General features: G+C 43.9%; 1 protein-coding gene across 1 annotated transcript in view; it reads left to right on the plus strand.

Moving 5' to 3' along the window:
* The window catches only part of fbxo34 (F-box protein 34), a 42,331-nt gene that overhangs the window by 16,153 nt on the left and 5,299 nt on the right, over positions 1-20,879 (plus strand). The window contains exon 2 of the mRNA XM_039009797.1: positions 12,364-12,568. Within this exon, the coding sequence (XP_038865725.1) occupies positions 12,468-12,568 (101 nt within the window). The 5' untranslated portion in view covers positions 12,364-12,467. The remainder of the gene's footprint in view (positions 1-12,363; positions 12,569-20,879) is intronic.

Consider the following 20,879-nt stretch of genomic DNA (forward strand, 5'->3'; position numbering starts at 1 on the left):
GGTAAGAAAAACAATAACAATTTGTAATTTGGGTGAACTATCCCTGTCGCTACGATGACAATTTCATAATGTAACAGGCTATTACTGCAATTTCAGATAACTCAATAAAACAAGTCTCAAATATAATGAAAATGTCTACACATTTTTTTGCCATTTCAAAAACATTGCTCTGCTATAAGTTTTTTACTGTAGGAATGTTGGGCTCAACAAGACAATTCTGTTTACACTGCCCTACTTGGAGATGGGCATCTATCGGGCGAATGTCATGCGTGGCCTCTTGAGGTAGCTTTTGAGCTGAGTTTACATTACAGTAATGTCTCTCGAATGATTCGATACCCCTCGAACATCCTTAATACTTAGATTGACCTGTGCATCAATCTAACATAATAAAGATCTTTGTTGCATTTGCTACATCTCAATCCGACTATGTCGGCCTTCCTCATTTGCGGTTGAAGGTGGTGTTTGTCAGACCATGAGACATCCCGAAAAATCATTTTTGCCTACAAACTGATGAGACCCTCACGAACACGATGGTGTCCTCCGTTTTCCTCCACGGAAGTCGGTATAGTTAATGTGCCAGCTTTTGTTTGTAGCGTCCGAACCTTTTGGGCTACAAATGAGTGACACCACTGTAGAAAGGGGAGTCTCTCACGAACACTATGGTAGGCCTAGGCGGTATTTTGGAAATAGCCATGGTTTGGTATTTCAATACCGTCAATATCGTTAACTATTTCTTTATCAATACATTTTTCTTTTTGAAGCAATTTAAGTAAATACCTGCAGTCAACTTGTGCAACGCGTTAGGGAATAAAGCAGATTGCATTCTTATTTTACGTTATGAAGCTTACTTAGTTCCCCAGCACATTTGGGCCTGTCAACTATTTGTTTGTAAATAGTAGCAGGAGAAAGTGGGAGCAGGTGAATCCAGCTGTGCATTGACAGGGGTCGCCTTTTATATTGAAAGTCATGTTTTTATTTTTATTGATTCAATACAGGGATCAGGTGATGTGCAACTATAGTTTTCCTTCACAGAAAATACATTAGTGCAACACATTCGACATAAAATACCTTCGTTTTCGTCAGATGACCACTGGAGTGTAACACAATTTGGCTTGCAGCCACACAAGTAAATGAGCTTAGAATGAAAAGGCAAGGTGTTTTTTGCAAAAATTATGCATAGCCATTCATATTTCTAATGTTTAGGCCTATCATAGAAAGAATATAGACAGCTACACTACCGTTCAAAAGTTTGGGGTCACTTATAAATGTCCTTGTTTTTGAAAGAAAAGCACTTTTGTTGTTCATTTTTAAAATAACATCAAATTGATCAGAAATACAGTGTAGACATTGTTAATGTTGTAAATGACTATTTGTAGCTGGAAACGGCAGATTTTTTATGGAATATCTACATAGGTGTACAGAGGCCTATTATCAGCAACCATCACTCCTGTGTTCCAATGGCACGTTGTGTTAACTAATCCAAGTGTATCATTTTAAAAGGCTAATTGATCATTAGAAAACCCTTTTGCAATTATGAAAACTGTTGTGCTGATTTTAAAGAAGCAATAAAACTGGCCTTTAGACTAGTTGAGTATCTGGAGCATCAGAATTTGTGGGTTTGATTACAGGCTCAAAATGGCCAGAAACAAAGGACTTTCTTCTGAAACTTGTCAGTCTATTCTTGTTCCCGAGAAATGAAGGCTATTCCATGTGAGAAATTGCCAAGAAACTGAAGATCTCGTTCAACGCGGTGTACTACTCCCTTCACAGAACAGCGCAAACGGACAAGTACATGAGTGTCTAGTTTGAGAAACGGATGCCTCACAAGTCCTCATCTGGCAGCTTCATTAAATAGTTCCCGCAAACACCAGTCTCAACATCAACAGTGAAGAGGCGCCGCCGGGTTGCTGGCCTTCTAGGCAGAGTTGCAAAGAAAAAGCCATATCTCAGACTGGCCAATAAAAATAAAAGATTGAGATGGGCAAAAGAACAGACACTGGACAGATGAAATCTGCCTAGAAGGCCAGAATCTCCGAGTCGCCTCTTCACCGTTGGCGTTGAGACTGGTGTTTTGTGGGATCTAGACTCTGTTAACACCACCCCTAGTTTAACTTGCTATCAAAGTGGCTCATATTTGTTTACCTTTATTTAACTAGGCAAGTCAGTTAAGAGTAAATTCTTATTTTACAATGACGGCCAAACCCTCCCCTAACCTGGACGACGCTGGGCCAATTATGTGCCGTGGCCGGTTGTGATGCAGCCTGGGATCGAACCATTGTCTGTAGTGATGCTTCTAGCACTAAGATGCAGTGCCTTAGACTGCTGCACCACTCGGGAGGCGAGGCCCCTGTCTGGTTTGAGAAGTCAACGCTTTGGATGAGTTATTTGTACAGCTGCCACTGCTATCTTGATTTCCTTCTGTTTTTTCTCCTCTCCATCTCAGCCTGTCTGCTCCTCCCCCGTCTTCTCCAAGCAGAACAGGCAGGCCCATTGCCCTAGCGACTCCAGATTCCACACAGACACAGCGTGTACTGCTGCAGGAGAGCCAGTACTGCATGCGTAAACTTTTGTTCATTTGCACAATCTCTTGTTCACATTCGCTTGTAAATGTCCAAACTCACCAAAAATGACATTCAGTAGCTCTATGTGTAACTTTATGAGCTGGATTTGCCTGTCTCTGCAATTTGTTTATTTTCATTTCACTATTACTTGTGCAAATTGTTAGCATTCTGGGCTTTTTTGCGTTTTTTAGACGCACACTTGTGTACTTGCTCTACGACCCCCAGAAGTGTCACAGGACTCGTCTTAAGGTAACCCTTACAATTGAATGGAAGTATGGAGGTAGTTTTGTTCCCACAAAAATAACAGGTTCAATATGTGTCCAAAACACAAGATAAATATTTCCTGATCCTTCTTACATCTTCTAGATATGAAACGCTATAAAAACCTTATTCCTTATGATACATTGTTTTTACTGTATTTTTTTCGCCGTTTATTAATGCGTTTCTATGGGCTATAGTAGTAAAGGCCACATTCAATAATTAAGCAAGTAAAAAAAAAAAAAAAAAAAGAAGCAAATAATCAAATGGCTAAATGATCCATGGTATGACCATCTTAAAAAATTCTATCTTGGCCCCCCCCCCCCCCCCGGCTTTGATTAGTTAACCTCGAAATCTATGTGAAAAGAGCCTGTGTGTGTGTCTCTCTCTCTCTCGTGTGTGTGTGTGTGTTCGACCAGTTTAATTGTGCTGTGCTGTACACGGAAGGCTTTGAAGAATTTGTGTGCATATTACTTGCTTTAGTTTTACTCCCCTGCATACATACACCCACACTCATACACTGGTGCTGTGCCGCAGGCCACAATGGGCAACAGAGAAGTGCTGGGTTGTGAGAACTCGCTAAAGAGAAAACGCCTCTGGAGAAGAATGTTGAGGAACCAAATAAATCAGTCCCTCTCAAAAAATAAAAGCTCTGTGAAATGGCCGAAGGCCTAGTTCCAGTTTTAATATATTCTGGATTGGTAATTCTATATTAATGCAATGATATTTTGATTGCATTTTCAGCATAGTGTGGTTTTGTTATCAAGATCAGGGCCTGTATCCACAAAGCTTCTCGGGGTGAGGTTGCTGTTCTAGGATCAGTTTAGCCTTTTAGATCATGCTGAATAAGATCATACGGACAGATCCTTTATCAGCACTTCTACTCAGATTTGTTTTGTTCATACAGGCCCACGTCTTAATCATTCTGATTTCATTATCTTATTCATTATGATTTAAAAGGCAAAACCGATCTTAGCTCAGCACTCTTAATCTGAGAAGCGGATAAGTAGGCCTTGTAATTTATGTTCAGTAGCCGCTGGGAAAATATCTTTAGCTTGTAAAATGGGGACACTTTACATATGCAAGACAAAAAGTAGGCCTAGTGTGTTCTCACCCTTTTGTCCTCAATTGTTCATCGTCTGTGCACAGCAGAGGATTCTGTGTCTCACTGAAAATGAGGTCATATTAATGTGAAATGGGCATAGCTGATGCGCACCACTGTAAGGAGATGAGGAGCAAGCAGTGGCTGTGCCCTCGTGGCTCTCATTCGCGCCACTGCTCGCTCTGTTTGCTACAAATATACACAGTGTCCAGTTTAAGTACACCTAGTATCGGGTCGGACCCCACACCTACTCATTCAAGGGTTTTTCTTTTCTTTTTACTGTTTTCTACATTGTAGAATAATAGTGAAGACATCAACACTGAAATACATGTAGTAACCAAAAAATGCTTAAACAAATCAAAATATATTTGAGATCCTTCAAAAAGCCACCTTTTTGCCTTGATAGCTTTGCAAACTCTTGGCATTCTCTCAACCGGCTTCATGAGGTAGTCACCTGAAATGCATTTCAGTTAACAGGTGTGCCTTGTTAAAAGTGGATCTGGAATTTCTTTCCTTAATGCGTTTGAGCCAATCAGTTGTGTTGTGACAAGGTAGGGGTGGTATACAGAAGATAGCCCTATTTGGTTAAAAACCAAGTCCATATTATGGCAAGAACAGCTCCAATAAGCAAAGAGAAACGACAGTCCATTACTTTAAGACATGAAGGTCAGTCAATCCGGAACATTTCAAAGTGCAGTCACAAACAAATCATTTTATTAGCAGATGTTAATGCGAGTGTAGCGAAATGCTTGTGCTTCTAGTTCCGACAGTGCACTAATATCTAACAAATTCACAACGACTACCTTATACACACATGTAAAGGGATGAATAAGAATATGTACATATAAATATATGGATGAGCGATAGGCAAGATGGTATAGAATACAGTAATAACATATGAGATGAGTAATGTAGGATATGTAGACATTATTAAAGTGGCGTTATTTAAAGTGACTAGTGATACATTTAACAAATTAATTTAATAAAAGGTATTAGCGGCCAGAGATTTGAGTCTGTTGGCAGCAGCCACTCTGTTAGAGATGGCTGTTTAACAGTCTGATGGCCTTGAGATGGAAGCTGTTTTTCAGTCTCTCGGCCCCAGCTTTGATGCACCTGTACTGAACTCGCCTTCTGGATGATAGTGAGGTGAACAGGCAGTGGCTCGGGTGGTTGTTGTCCTTGATGATCTTTTTGTGACATCGGCCTTCCTGTGACATCGGGTGGTGTAGATGTCCTGGAGGGCAGGTAGTTTTCCCCCGGTGATGCGTTGTGCAGACCGCACCACCCTCTGGAGAGCCTTGCGGTTGTGGGCGGAGCAGTTGCTGTACCAGGCGGTGATACAGCCTGACAGGATGCGCTCGATTGTGCATCTGTAAAAGTTTGTTTTCGGTGACAAGCTAAATATCTGTTGCGCCTTCACCACTCGGTCTGTGTGGGTGGGTGGACCATTTCAGTTTGTCTTCTGCTGTTTCCTGAAGTCCACGATCATCTCCTTTGTTTTGTTGACGTTGAGAGGTTATATTCCTGACGCCACATTCCAAGGGCCCTCACCACCTCCCTGTAGGCGGTCTCGACGTTGTTGGTAATCAAGCCTACCACTAGTGTTGTCTGCAAACTTGATGATTGAGTTGGAGGCGTGCATGGCCACACAGTCATGGGTGAACAGGGAGTACAGGAGAGGGCTGAGAACGCACCCTTGTGGGGCCCAAGTGTTGAGGATCAGCGGAGTGGAGATGTTGTTTCCTACCCTCATCACCTGGGAGTGGCCCGTCAAAGTCCAGGTCCCAGTTGCACAGGGTGGGGTCGAGACTCAGGGTTTCAAGCTTAATGACGAGTTTGGAGGATGCTATGGTGTTAATTAGGGATAGGGGGCAGCATTTTCACTTTGGATGAATAGCGTGCCCAGAGTGAACTGCCTCCTACTCTGTCCCAGATGCTAATATATGCATATTATTATTACTATTGGATAGAAAACACTCTGAAGTTTCTAAAACTGTTTGAATGATGTCTATGAGTATAACAGAACTCATATGCCAGGCGAAAACCTGAGAGAAATCCAACCAGGAAGTGGGTCGATTTTCAACTCATCGCCTATTGAAATCCCATTGGGATATGGATCTGTTTGCACTTCCTACGGCTTCCACTAGATGTCAACAGTCTGTAGAACGTTGAATGAACCTTATACTGTGATGTTGAGCCGGATGGGAGCTGTTTGAGTCAGTGGTCTGGCAGAGAGCCAGGTCCTGGTCATGCGCATTCCACATGATATCGACTTGCGTTCCATATGATATCGACTTGCGTTCCATTACTTCTATAGACACAAAGGAATTCTCCGGTTGGAACGTTATTGAATATTTATGATAACAACATCCTAAAGATTTATTCTATACTTAGTTTGACAAGTTTATTCGACCTGTAATATAACTTTTTGAAGTTTTCGTCCGACGTTCGCCTGGACCTGCACGAGCGTTTGGATATGTGTACTAAACGTGCTAACAAAAGTAGCTACTTGGACATAGATAATGGACATTATCGAACAAAACAACAATTTATTGTGGAACTAGGATTCCTGGGAGTGCATTCTGATGATCATCAAAGGGAATATTTATATTGTAATTTCTGATTTCTGTTGACTCCAACATGGAGCGCCGTCTTTCTGAGCGCCGTCTCAGATTATTGCATGGTTTGCTTTTTCCGTAAAGTTTTTTTGAAATCTGACACAGCGGTTGCATTAAGAACAAGTGTATCTTTAATTCTATGTAAAACATGTATCTTAAATCAAAATTTATGATGAGTATTTCTGTTATTTGATGTGGCTCTCTGCAATTTCTCGGGATATTTTGGAGGCATTTCTGAACATGGCGCCAATGTAAACTGAGATTTTTGGATATAAATATGCACATTATCGAACAAATCATACATGTATTGTGTAACATGATGTCCTATGAGTGTCATCTGATGATCATCAAAGGTTAGTGATTAATTTTATCTCTATTTGTGCTATTTGTGACTCCTCTCTTTGGCTGGAAAAATGGCTGTGTCTTTTGGACTTGGCAGTGATCTGACATAATCATATGTTGTGTTTTCGCTGTAAAGCGTTTTTAAAATCGGACACAATGGGTAGATTAACAAGATGTTTCTTTCATTTGCTGTATTGGACTTGTTAATGTGTGAAAGTTACATATTTCAAAAAAATATTTTAGAATTTCCCGCGCTGCCTTTTCAGCGGAATGTTGTCGAGGGGTTCCGCTAGCGGAACGTGTGTCCTTGAAAGGTTAAATGCTGAGCTGTAGTCAATGAACAGCATTCTTACATGGGTATTCCTCTTGTCCAGATGGGATATGGCAGTGTGATGGCGTTTGCGTCGTCTGTGGACCTTTTGGGGGCGGTAAGCCGTCAAGCGCTATGATGAAACTACCTCTTATGAGGACCGCCACAGGAATGGAAGACCCAGAGTTACCTCTGCTGCAGTGGATGAGTTCATTAGAGTTACCAGCCTCAGAAATTTCAGCCCAAATAAATGCTTCAGAGTTCAGGTAAAAGATACATCTCCACATCAACTGTTCAGAGGAGACTGTGTGAATCAGGCCTTCATGGTCGATTTGCTGCAATGAAACCACTACTAAAGGACACCAATAAGAAGACTTGCTTGGGCCAAGAAACATGAGCAATGGACATTAGACCGGTGGAAATCTGTCCTTTGGTCTGAGTCTAAATGTGAGATTTTTGGTTCCAACCGCCGTGTCTTTGTGAGACGCAGAGTAGTTGAACGGATACTCTCCACATGTGTTTCCCACCGTGAAGCATGGAGGAGGTGTGATGGTGTCGGGGTGCTTCTCTGGTGACACTGTCAGTGATTTATTTAGAATTCAAGGCACACTGAACCAGCGACAATCACCCAACTCACCTCTAGGCTGTGTAAGGGCTAATCGACCAAGAAGAAGAGTGATGGAGTGCTGCAGCAGATGACCTGGCCTCCACAATCACCCGACCTCAACTCAATTGATATGGATTGGGATGAGTTGGACTGCAGAGTGAAGGAAAAGCAGCCAACAAGTGCTCAGCGTATGTGGGAACTCCTTCAAGACTGTTGGAAAAGCATTCCAGGTGAAGCTGGTTGAGAGAATGCCAAGAGTGTGCAAAGTTGTCAAGGCAAAGGTTGGCTATCTTGAAGAATCTAAAATCCAAAATACATTTTGATTTGTTAAATACTTTTGGGTTACGTGATTCCATGTGTTATTTCATTGTTTTGATGTCTTCACTAATTCTACAATGTAGAAAATAGTTAAAAATAAAAACCCATGAATGAGTAGGTGTTCTAAAACTTTTGACTACATTATGTATGCATGCATGCACACAAACTCACCCCATTCCGTACAAATGTGCGTAACCGCGGCATTCAAACGAGGCTGCAATGGAAACGAATGGGAATGGGATCTCCTAGAGAGCAATATACTTTGGTGCGAAATGTGCAAATCAATCCCAGAACAACAGCGAAGGACCTTGTGAAGATGCCGTAGGAAACAAGTACAATAGTATCTATATCCACAGTGAAACGAGTCCTATTTCGACATAACCTGAAAGGCCGCTCAGCAAGGAAGAAGCCACTGCTCCAAAACCACCATTAAAAAAGCCAGACTACGGTTTGCAACTGCACATGGGGACAAAGATTGTACTTTTTGGAGAAATGTCCTCTGGTCTGATGAAACAAAAATAGAACTGTTTGGCCATAATGACCATTTATGTTTGGAGGAAAAGGGGTAGGCTTGCAAGCCGAAGAACACCATCCCAACCGTGAAGCACGGGGGTGGCAGCATCATGTTGTGGGGGTGCTTTGCTGCAGGAGGGACTGGTCCACTTCACAAAATAGATGGCATCATGAGGAAAGAAAATGATGTGGATATATTGAATTAACATCTCAAGACTTCAGTCAGGAAGTTAAAGCTTGGTCGCAAATGGGTCTTCCAAATGGACTGACCCCAGGCATACTTCCAAAGTTGTCAAAATGGCTTAAGGACAACAAAGTCAAGGTATTGGAGTGGCCATCACAAAGCCCTGACCTCAATCCCATAGAAAATTTGTGGGCAGAACTGAAAAAGCGTGTGCGAGCAAGGAGGCCTACAAACCTGACTCAGTTACACCAGCTCTGTCAGGAGGAATGGGCCAAAATTCACCCAACTTATTGTGGGAAGCTTGTGGAAGGCTACCCGAAATGTTTGACCCAAGTTAAACAATGTTAAGGCAATGCTACCAAATACTAATTGAGTGTATGTAAACTTCTGACCCACTGGGAATGTGATGAAAGAAGTAAAAGCTGAAATTAATAATTCGCCCTACTATTTTTCTGACATTTCACATTTTTTAACTGGTGGTGATCCTAATGGACCTAAAATAGGGAATTTTTACCTAGGATTAAGTGTCAGGATTTGTAAAACTGAGTTCAAATGTATTTGGCTAAGGTCCCACTAAGGTCCCACCCAGTACAAAAAAAAGTATGAATGTATGTACTTGTAAGTCGCTCTGGATAAGAGCGTCTGCTAAATGACTTAAATGTAAAATGACTTAAATGTGTATGTTGACTTCCGACTTCAATTGTACATGCATGCATGCATGCATATAATACAGTACATTTGAAATTATTCAGACCCCTTGACTTTTTCCACATTGTTACAGCCTTATTCTAAAATGGATGAAACCGTTTGTCCCCCTCAAAGATCTACACTTGCTCCCCCATAATGACAAAGCAAAAAACATGTTTTACTAATGTACCCAAAAAAATTACAAACGTTTTTAGACCCATTGGTTAGTACTTTGTTGAAGCACCTTTTGGCAGGGTTTACTGCCTCGAGTCTTCTTGGGAATGGCGCTACAAGCTTGGCACACCTGTATTTGGTTAGTTTCTCCCAATCCTCTCGAGCTCTTTTAGATTGGATGGCGAGAGTTGTTGCATATCTATTTTCAGGTCTCTCCAGAGATGTTCGATTGGGTTCAAGTCCGCGCTCTGTCTGGGCCGCTCAAGGACATTCAGAGACTTGTCCCGAAGCATCTCCTGTGTTGTCTTGGCTGTGTGCTTAGGGTCGTTGGTTGTCCTGTTGGAAGGACAACCAGTCTGAGGTCCTGGTTTTCATCAAGGATCTCTCTGTACTTTGCTCCATTTGTCTTTCTCTCGATCCTGATTAGTCTCCCAGTCCTTGCCACTGAAAATGCCCCACAGCATGATGCTGCCACCATGCTTCATCTTAGGGATGCTGCCAGGTTTCCTCCATTTGTGACGCTTGGCATTCAGACCAAAGAGTTCAATCTTGGTTTTATCAGACCAGAGAATATTGTTTCTCATGGTCAGAGTCCTGTAGGTGCCTTTTGGCATTCTCCAAGCGGGCTGTCATGTGCCTTTTACTGAGGAGTGGCTTCCGTCTAGCCACTCTACCATAAAAGCCTGATTGGTGGAGTGCTGCAGAGATGGTTGTCCTTCTGGAAGGTTTTCCCATCTCCACAGAGGAACTCTGGAGCTCTGTCAGAATGACCATTGGGTTCTTGGTCACCTCCCTGACCAAGGCCCTTCTCCCCCGATTGCTCAGTTTGGCCGGGCAACCAGCTCTAGGAAGTGTTTGTGGTTCCAAACTTTTCCCTTTAAGAATGATGGAGGCCACTGTGTTCTTGGGGACCTTCAATGCTGCAGAAATGTTTTGGTACCCTTCCCCAGATCTGTGCCTCGACACCATCCTGTCTCTGAGCTCTAAGGACCATTCCTTCGACCTCATGGCTTGGTTTTTGCTCTGACATGCACTGTCAACTGTGGGACCTCATTTCAACAGGTGTGTGCCTTTCCAAATCATGTCCAATCAATTGAATTTACCGCAGGTGGACTCCAAGTTGTAGAAACATCTCAAGGATGATCAATGGGAACAGGATGCACCTGAGCTCAATTTCAAGTCTCATAGCGAAGGGTCTGTAGTTATGTAAATAAGTTATTTCTGTTTTTATTCATTTTCAAATCTAAACCTATTTTCGCTTTGTCATTATGGGGTGTTGTGTGTAAATTGATGGGGAAATTAATTTAATCCATTTTAGATTTAGACTGTAACGGGGTCTGAGTACTTTTTTTAGACCGCGCTGTGTATTTATCAATGTCCAGGAATGACCCGAATCGAGTGTAACCAAACATTTAGGATTTTAACCTCTTTGTCCAGCCACCCTGGCAGGGACAGTCTATGAAGAAAAGGAGGTTCATATGATTGTGCACATCCTCAATTTGAGAATTCTGGTGCTGGGCTAATAAATCATGCTGATTTATAAAGGAATGAGTTGGGTAGTCTAATCATCGTTGTGTACCATGCGGTGCTAGCCTGTCCCTCAGTGATTGACTGACTTGTGTTTTAGCTAGCCAAGTGTATGATAAGCAGAGCAGGCTTCCCTTCCCCAGCTTTTGTTCAGGCTTATCTGGTCTTCATGGCTGACATATCTCTTTGAAAACAAACTGGGCGCTTGTTTTTCCCCAGCCAGCGAATGAGAATGGGGGAAGGATTCAAGGGTTCTGTCCCAAATGGTACGCTGTTCCCTATATAGTGCACTACTTTTAGAGCAGTGCCATATGGACCCCGGTCAAAAGTAGTGCACTAATGGGGAGTGGATAGGGTGCCATTTGGGATGCACCTTGAAGGGAGTGTGTTTCCACTTCAGTGTTGGCTCAGTTTGAACTGAAGCTATGTACAGTTTGTCTGAATAGTTGCAAACAAATTTTGTTTCATATCTGACTTGAAGGTGGAAAATGATTTGATGTAATGGCACATGTTTGTTTAGGCTGTCTGTGGTTGACTTGTTGCAGATCAGTGGTGTATTTTTAGATTTATTGAATAGTGTTGGAAATGAGGCATAAGATAATGGAAACTAAGGTGGTTAAACCACAAACACAACATTGTAAACCTTGTATAGGCATTTGGTTGTTTTGCCTTTTGTCTGTTTTTGTTAAGACGTGCCTGGTTTGGCTTGCTTTACATAAGCCATTCATTCACATTCAGAGGAACAACTTTGTGGAAAGATGTTTTTGTGAATATTTGTCCATATGTTTCTTGTATATGACAGATGGCAACAAGTTAAATCTCAGCCAGGAAGTGTTGGATTTTGATTCGGCCCTGGGCTTATTGACTTATGCAGTTCTGCAGATCATTGTTCCTGGGAGGCCAGGGTGATTAACCCATGGCTAATTGAATTGTCATTATATCGGCATTATATCGGCATAAGAATGTTTTTTCATTGAAATGTTTTACTTTATTTGTTATCATATAAGGAAATGGCAGTTAGAAGTGTTTTTTAAAATCCTGGGGAGAACCCTGCACCACACACACACAAACACAGCCATGTTCCATTTAAGTGCTTTCTATGTGCGAGGTGGTCTGGAACTGAGCTGTGTAATCAACTGTACATGTGTCTGTTTCCCTGCAGTGTGGTGGATGGGACCCTGAGTTGTGAGGTCATCAGATCGTGGCCCGCAGGGGGTTGTGGGAGAGACACGTCCGTCACCACACTGGACTGGAGGGAGGAGCTGAATGCATGAGAGATGTGAATCTACAAGTTACTGCAAAGCTACCGCCTCCTCTCACAGCGAACATAGGACACCACCACCCAACCTGCTGCTGTCAGCCTGGAGGTAAGAGACAAGATAAACACACACTGGAAGTAAGCTTCTCCTATCTCGACGAGTCCCCCCTCACTCACAAATCACCACTCCACCTACCTACTTGCATACCTCAGAGGTGAGTTAATGGGACAGCACACTCAAATTATAAAATGACTGACTTGGTTCCTATGTTAAAAGCAGCTTATGGACAAGACTAGAATCCATGCTTTGTTTGGGTTGGTTTACCTAGTCACTACTGCTAACATTAGCATTGAACTAGGCTTACCTTTTCAGCATGGCATTATTATTAGAGCCACCCATATTGAGCTCGTTCAGGAGGGTGCAAGGTTAGGGTTTCGGATAGAAATACATAATGTAGAATCAATAGGCCTATGTGTGGTGAGGCAGGTAGCCTAGTGGCTAGAGCGTTGGACTAGTTACCGAAAGGTTGCAAGATCGAATCCCCGAGCTGACAAGGTAAAAATCTGTCGTTCTGCCCCTGAACAAGGCAGTTAACCCACTGTTCCTAGGCCTTCATTGAAAATAAGAATTTGTTCTTAACTGACTTGCCTAGTTAAATAAAGGTAAAAAAAAAAAAAACATGTAGAATATGGGATTGTCAGCTCTACTCATAACGTTTCTATTTGCAACCAAAGTTGTGAATGTTTTACTTGACTGAATAACACCTGTTGTACTGCTCTGTGGGACAGTGCCTGCCTGCCTGCCAGCCAGGTGAATGATGGTTTAAGTAGTGGGATTATTTAGTATGACTTTCCCATAACGATGATGCAAAAAACACATTTATGAGTATATTATCCCCCCCTGCTTACCTCGTGTCTGTAAATGAAGGCCCATTTGTTTATGCCAAACTACAGACGTGTGGAGGCCCGTGCCGTGCTTCAGGCTGCCCCAGATGCTGTGTAGCCCCACTAACCAGACCTGCGTTTAAATACTTTCTTCCAGAAATTTCATAATTCATCATCTGTGCTTGATTGAGTTTGCCTGGCTTAATGGACAAATGGGATAGTCCCAAAACTGCAAGCCCCGCCCCTTTTTGTGCTCCGGGCCGTCTAGAGCAAACAAGTATTTCATCGATTTCAAATAGCATTTGAACCCAGGTGTGGGCTCCAGTAGCTCCCTGCCTCGCCTCAGGAAGAACATGATGTGATGTTGCACATAATTGCAGCATGCAGGCGAACCCTCAGACTGATTCTTCGTGTGTTTCCCAAATGACACCCTATTCCCTATAGAGTGCTTTGGCACTACATAAGGAATAGGGTGCCATTTAGAACACGGCCCTCGTGTGACTTCATTCCTTGACTTTTGAAGTTGGATCAGTTCCCTGGCAACCTCCTATGGCGAAGAAGTCATGGACTCTTGGAGGGAGGGGAATAGAGGAGAAAAGAATGAGGTCGTTACGTTGAAGCTGCTCTCTCTAGCGGAGTTCGGGCGTGAGCTCACCTCATCAGAGCCCATGACTACCCCTCCAGTCCACCTAGGGCCAGCTCTGTTGTGCCTTTCACTTCAGACAGTTTTTCAAATTTTTTATTTTTACATAATGCTAAGTTGTACTTTTCCCTGAAATTGCCATTAGCACTGATGTGTGTTTTGGCACTGAGGAAAGTATGACTTGCAGGAGTGTAGAGTTTGTGTAATAGGCTCATCCCAAATGTCACTCTATTCCCTATATAGTGCACTTCTTTTGACCAGTACCCTATATAGTCTATAGGGTGGCATTTGAGACGCAGTCTCAGTGTGGGGTCTGAGCACTGCTGGGAAGGGGAAATAGTCTGTTGGCCAGGTTGTGTAATAATGAGTAACAGTCAAACTTGGCAAGCCAGACCAAGGGGCTGTTTAGGAGGGTGCAACCACAATATTGCAGAACATTCACATATAACTGTATTTTATAGAACAAAAATGTGGACTAGAGTAGTTGCAGCATCTATATTCATTTACTTTTCTTTCTGCAACATTTCTTAAGTTTCACCTCACTGATTATAAGACAACCCCATTGTGTGGATCTCTGAACAAAATGGCTGATGCTAGTGACAAGTGTAGCAAGTCGCTGTCTGAGCTTCAATGACCTTTTGGTAACGTCAGCTAATGGCTAACTGATATGAATCAGTTAGTGCAAGAACCATGCCTGCCATGATTGTCCATGAATGATTTGTTTTTCAAAATTGCATGTCTTTGTTGTTGCTTAAAGTGCTTTGAGATTGTAAAAAAAAAAGTGGTATAAAAGTGTAATGAATTATAATTGTTATTACAGGTGTAGTTGTTGCCATGGCTATATAATGTGAGCCCACTCAGTTGTTGATGTTGGTGCCACACTTTCCCCTCTTCAGTCAACACGTGCACACACACACTAGAGCAGTGAATAGACTGGGACTGGTGGAGAGTGACTGGGGCTACTGCAGGCCTTTCAAGGACACACAGCGCGCTGTAATTCTCTCTCCCTTGGCACACCGCTTTACATGCTCTCCAGCTAGCCAATTACTAGATGAAGCCACCCCACCCCTAGAGAGCAGCATGTGTCCCCCAAATGGGTCCTGGCCAACAACAAAAAAAGTGCACTTTACTTCCCGAAGGCACTGTATATATTCAGACCCCTTGACTTTTTCCACATTGTTAGGTTATAGACTTTTTTTCTTCATCAATCTACACAAAATACCCCATAATGACAAAGCAAAAACAGTAAAAAAAATTAAAAATAAAAATAAAATCACATTTACATAAGTATTCAGACCCTTTACTCAGTTTACAGCCTTTTGTCTTGGGTATGACGCTGCAAGCTTGGCACACCTGTATTTTGGGAGGAGTTCCCCATTCTTCTCTGCAGATCCTCTCAAGCTCTGTCAGGTTGGATGGGGAGTGTTGTTGCACAGCTATTTTCAGGTCTCTCCAGAGATGTTCGATCGGGGTCAAGTCCGGGCTCTGGCTGGGCCACTCAAGGACATTCAGAGACTTGTCCCGATGCCACTCCTGCATTGTCTTGGCTGTATGCTTAGGGTCGTTGTTCTGTTGGAAGGTGAACCTTTGCCCCAATCTGAGGTCCTGAGCGCTCTGGAGCAGGTTTTCATCAAGGATCTCTCTCTACTTTGCTCCGTTCATTTTTCCCTTGATCCTGACTAGTCTCCCAGTCCCTGCCGCTGAAATGCATCCCCACAGCATGATGCCACCACCATGCTTCACCGTAGGGATAGTGCCAGGTTTCCTCAGTGACATTTGGCATTCAGGCCAAAGAGTTCAATCTTGGTTTCATTAGACCAGAGAATGTTTATCATGGTCTGCGAGTCTTTAGGTGCCTTTTGGCAAACTTCAAGCGGGCTGTCATGTGCCTTTTTTACTTAGAAGTGGCTTCCGTCTGGCCACTCTACCATAAAGGCCTGATTGGTAGAGTTCTGCAGAGATAGTTGACCTTCTGGAATGTTCTCCCATCTCCACAGAGGAACTCTGGAGCTCTGTCAGCATGACCATCGGGTTCTTGGTCACCTCCCTGACCAAGGCCCTTCTTCCCCGATTGCTCAGTTTGTCCGGCGGCCAGCTCTAGGAAGTCTTGGTGGTTCATAACTTCCTCCATTTTAAGAATGATGGATGCCATTGTGTTCTTGGGGACCTTCAATGCTGCAGAACATTTTTGGTACACCTTTCCAGATCTGTGCCTCGACACAATCCTGTCTCGAAGCTCTACGGACAATTCCATCGACCTCATGGCTTGTTTTTTTCTCTGACATGCACTGTCAACTGTGGGACCTTTTTTTATATAGACAGGTGTGTGCCTTTTTTAGTAGTGGTTTCTTTGCAGCATGTCGACCATGAAGACCTGATTCGGTCTCCTCTGCTGCAGAGTATAAGTTCATTAGTTACCAGCCTCAGAAGACACATCTCAACATCAACTGTTCAGACGAAACTGTGTGAATCAGGCCTTCATGGTCAAATTGCTGCAAAGAAACCACGATGGTATGGGGGTGCTTTGCTGGTGACACTGTCTGTGATTTATTTAGAATTCAAGGCACACTTAACTAGCATGGCTACCACAGCATTCTGCAGCGATATGCCATCCCACCTGGTTTGCGCTTAGTGGGATTATCATTTGTTTTTCACCCGACCTCAGCCCAATTTGAGATGGTTTGGGGTGAGTGGTACCCGCAGAGTGAAGGAAAAGCAGCCAACAAGTGCTCAGCATGTGTAGGGACTCCAAGACTGTTGGAAAAGCATTCCAGGTGAAACTGGTTGAGAGAAAGCCAAGCTGTCAAGGCAAAGGGTGGCTACTTTGAAGAATCTCAAATATAAAGTATATTTAGATTTTATTTAACACTTTTTGGTTACTACATGATTCCATGTGTTATTTCATAGTTATGTCTTCACTATTATTCTACAAAAAATAAAGAAAAACACTTGAATAAGTGGGTGTCCAGACTTTTGACTGGTTGTGTGTATTATATAGAAAAGCTATTTGAGATGCAGCCAGTGCCCTTGTCGCTCTCGAACCCATCCACCCCCGCCCTCCTCTGCATGCCATCCCTGATTTGGTCACCTCAGGTGCCCCCCCCGCCTCCACCCTACTGTCCCACATTTATCAGAGCTCCAGAGCTGCAGTGAAGAATGCCTTATTTGCCCTGCATTGAAGAATGACTTATGTACTGCCGTCTGTCCTGTCCCACTGCGGCTACTTGAAGTCCTGTGTGTCATTGATGGAGAGAGTGTGTGTGTGTGTGTGTGTGTGTGTGTGTCAGGGGCTGGATCAGCTGACAGGACTTGTGTAAGGGCCCAGCTGTGTCTGGACTTAGGCTCTGTTCCCATTATGTCAGAGCAGAGGGAGGGAGACTGGGGGAATCGCAGCGGGAGGGAGGCTGGGCTGGGGGAACAATGGCGGGAGGGTGGCTGGGCTGGGACAACAGCAACCCTTGTTTTTGCCATAATCAGATTCAATGTGGCACAGCTTTCCATCTCCAAGACACCACATGTGTCCCAAATTGCACCCAATTCCATGCAGTTTTGACCAAGGTCTAGGGATCTGGTAGTGCACGATGTCTAAGGAAGTCGTGAGGTTTTGCTCGCCTGAGGTAGAGTATCTCATGATAAGCTGTATCATCTGTATTTTTTTGTAGCCGTCTACATACCACCAGAGACCGATGCTGGCACTAAGCCCGCACTCAATGAGGTATATTCCGCCATAAGCAAACAGGAAAACGCTCATCCAGAGGCGGCGCTCCTAGTTGCCGTGGACTTTAATGCAGGGAAACTTAAATCAGTTTGACCTACTTTCTATCAACATGTTAAATGTGCAACCAGAGGGGAAAAAACTCTAGACCACCTTTACTCCACACACAGAGATGCGTACAAAGCTCTCCCTCACCCTCCATTTAGCGAATCTGACCATAATTCTATCCACCTGATTCCTGCTTACATGCCAAAATTAAAGCAGGAAGCACCAGTCTGTCAATAAAAAAGTGGTCAGATGATGTGCAAAGCTACAGGACAGTTTTTTGCTTGCACAGACTGGAATATGTTCCGGGATTCTTCCGATGGCATTGAGGAGTACACCACATCAGTCGCTGGCTTCATCCAATAAGTGCATCGATGACGTTGTCCCCACAGTGACTGTACGTACATGCCATGGATTACAGGCAACATCCGCACTGAGCTAAAGGGTAGAGCTGCCACTTTCAAGGAGCGGGACTCTAACCCGGAAGCTTATAAGAAATCCTGCTATGCCCTCTGACGAACCATCAAATAGGCCAAGCGTTGGTACAGGACTAAGGTCAAATCGTACAACACCGGCTCCAACGCTTGTCGGATGTGGCAGGGCTTGCAAACTATTAGACTACAACGGGAAGCACAGCCAAGAGCTGACCAGTGACACGAGCCTACCAGACGAGCTAAATTGCTTCTATGCTCTCTTCGAGGCAAGTAACACGGAAACATGCATGAGAGCAGCAGGTGTCCCAGACGTCTGTGATCAAGCTCTCTGCAGCCGATGTGAGTAAGACCTTTTAAACAGGTCAATATTCACAAGGCCGCAGGGCCAGACGGATTACCAGGACGTGTACTCCGAGCATGCGCTGACCAACTGGCAAGTGTTTTCACTGACAACCTGTCCCTGACCGAGTCTGTAATACCAACATGTTTCAAGCAGACCACCATAGTCCCTGTGCCCAAGAACACAAAGGTAACCTGCCTAAATGACTACTGACACGTAGCACTCACGTCTAGCTATGAAGTGCTTTGAAAGTCTTGTCATGGCTCACATCAACACCATTATCCCAAAAACCCTAGACCTACTCCAATTTGCATACCTCCCCAACAGATCCACAAATGATGCATGCAGATCCTCAACACGGGGGCCCCTCAGAGGTGCGTGCTCAGTCCCCCTCCTGTACTCCCTGTTCACTCATGACTGCACAGCCAGGCACGACTCCAACACCATCATTTAAGTTTGCCGATGACACAACAGTGGTAGGCCTGAACACCGACAACGATGAGACAGCCTATAGGGAGGAGGTCAGAGACCTGATCGTGTGCTGCAAAGTCAACAACCTCTCCCTCAACGTGATCAAGACAAAGGAGATGATTGTGGACTACATGAAAAAGAGGACTGAGCACGTCCCCATTCTCATTGACGGGGCTGTAGTGGAGCAGGTTGAGAGCTTCAAGTTCCTTGGCGTCCACATCGCCAACAAACTAACATGGTCCAAGCACCCCAAGACAGTCGTGAAGAGGGCACGGCAAAACCCATCCCCCCTCAGGAGACTGAAAAGATTTGGCATGGGTCCTCAGATCCTCAAAAGGTTCTACAGCTGCACCATCGAGAGCATCCTGACGGGTTGCATCACTGCCTGGTATGGCAACTGTTAGGGCTCCAACCGCTAGACGCTACAAAGGGTATTGCGTGCGGTCCAGTACATCACTGGGGCCAAGCATCCTGCCATTCAGGATGTCTATACCAGGCAGTGTCAGGAAGGCCCAAATAATTGTCAGACTCCAGCCAACCTTGTCAGACTGTTCTCTCTGCTACCGCACCACAGCAAGCGGTACAGGAGCACCAAGTCTAGGTTCAGGAGGCTTCTAAACATCTACCCCCAAGTCATAAGACTCCTGAAGATTTAATCAAAGGGGCTACCCCAGGCTATTTGCGTTGTCCCCCCCCCCCCCCCCCCCCCACACACACACACACACTTTTATGCAGCTGCTACTCTGTTATTATCTATGCCTAGTCACTAACTCTACCTAAATGTACATATTACCTCGACTAACCGCTGCGACTGCACATTGACTCTACTGGTACCACCTGTATATATCCTCGCTATTGTTATTTTACTGCTGCTCTTTAATTATTTGTTTTATTTCTTACTTGAAGGTATTTTTCTTAACTGCACTGTTAGTTAAGCATTTCACTAAGGTCTACACCTGTTGTATTTGGCGAATGTGACAAATATATTTATTATTTATTTATTTGATGTAGGGAATATGGTGCCATTTGGGAAGCAGACTGTTTATGCAGTGTGAACAAATGGGATCACTTGGGTTTGAACCACTCCATCCAAGGCAAGGATCGAGTGCTGCCTCTCCCTGCCTGCCTGATCAATAGGATGAAAGCGATCTCATAGATAAGCACCAAAAGTACCCAGTGCACAATCGACACAAAACCCTACTCCAGTGTAAAGTAAGCTATGTAGTTTAAGGCAAGCTCAGCGCTTTTCCACTGTTAGTGTTTTCGCAAGGAAGGTTTTGCCAGAGGAATATACACTGAGTGTACAAAACATTGTGTGCCATGCAGAGGGTGAATGGGCAATTCAAAATATTTCAGTGCCTTTTGAACAGGGTATGGTGGTAGGTGCCAGATGCACCGGTTTGAGTGGCAAGAACTGCAACGCAGCTGGGTTTTTCTCGCTCAACAGTTTCCCGTGTGTATCATGAATGGTCCACCACCCAAAGGACATCCAGCCAACTTGACACAACTGTGGGAAGCATTGGAGTCAACACGGGCCAGTATCCCTGTGGAACGTTTCAACACCTTGTAGTCCATGCCCCAACGAATTGAGGCTGTTCTGAGGGCAAAAGGGGGTGCAACTCAATATTAGGAAGGTGTTTCTAATGTTTTGTACACTTGGTGTATGTTGGCTGGTACAGGCAGGGCGAATCTTCCCCTTCTGGCCGTCTGCCTCTCCATGCCAAGTGCAGAAACCTGTTCTTCAGTTTCTATTTCAAGGGTTCCCTGAGACATTTGAGTTTATGAATATTGCGAACAGATTACTTGCATTTTGGCATAGGAATTTGTAGAATAAGTTGCGGGATAATACAATACCATTTAATATTATTAATCTACAACGTATGTTCT

This window comes from Salvelinus namaycush, chromosome 15 (assembly GCF_016432855.1).
Source record: "Salvelinus namaycush isolate Seneca chromosome 15, SaNama_1.0, whole genome shotgun sequence".
NCBI classification, from domain to species: domain Eukaryota; kingdom Metazoa; phylum Chordata; class Actinopteri; order Salmoniformes; family Salmonidae; genus Salvelinus; species Salvelinus namaycush.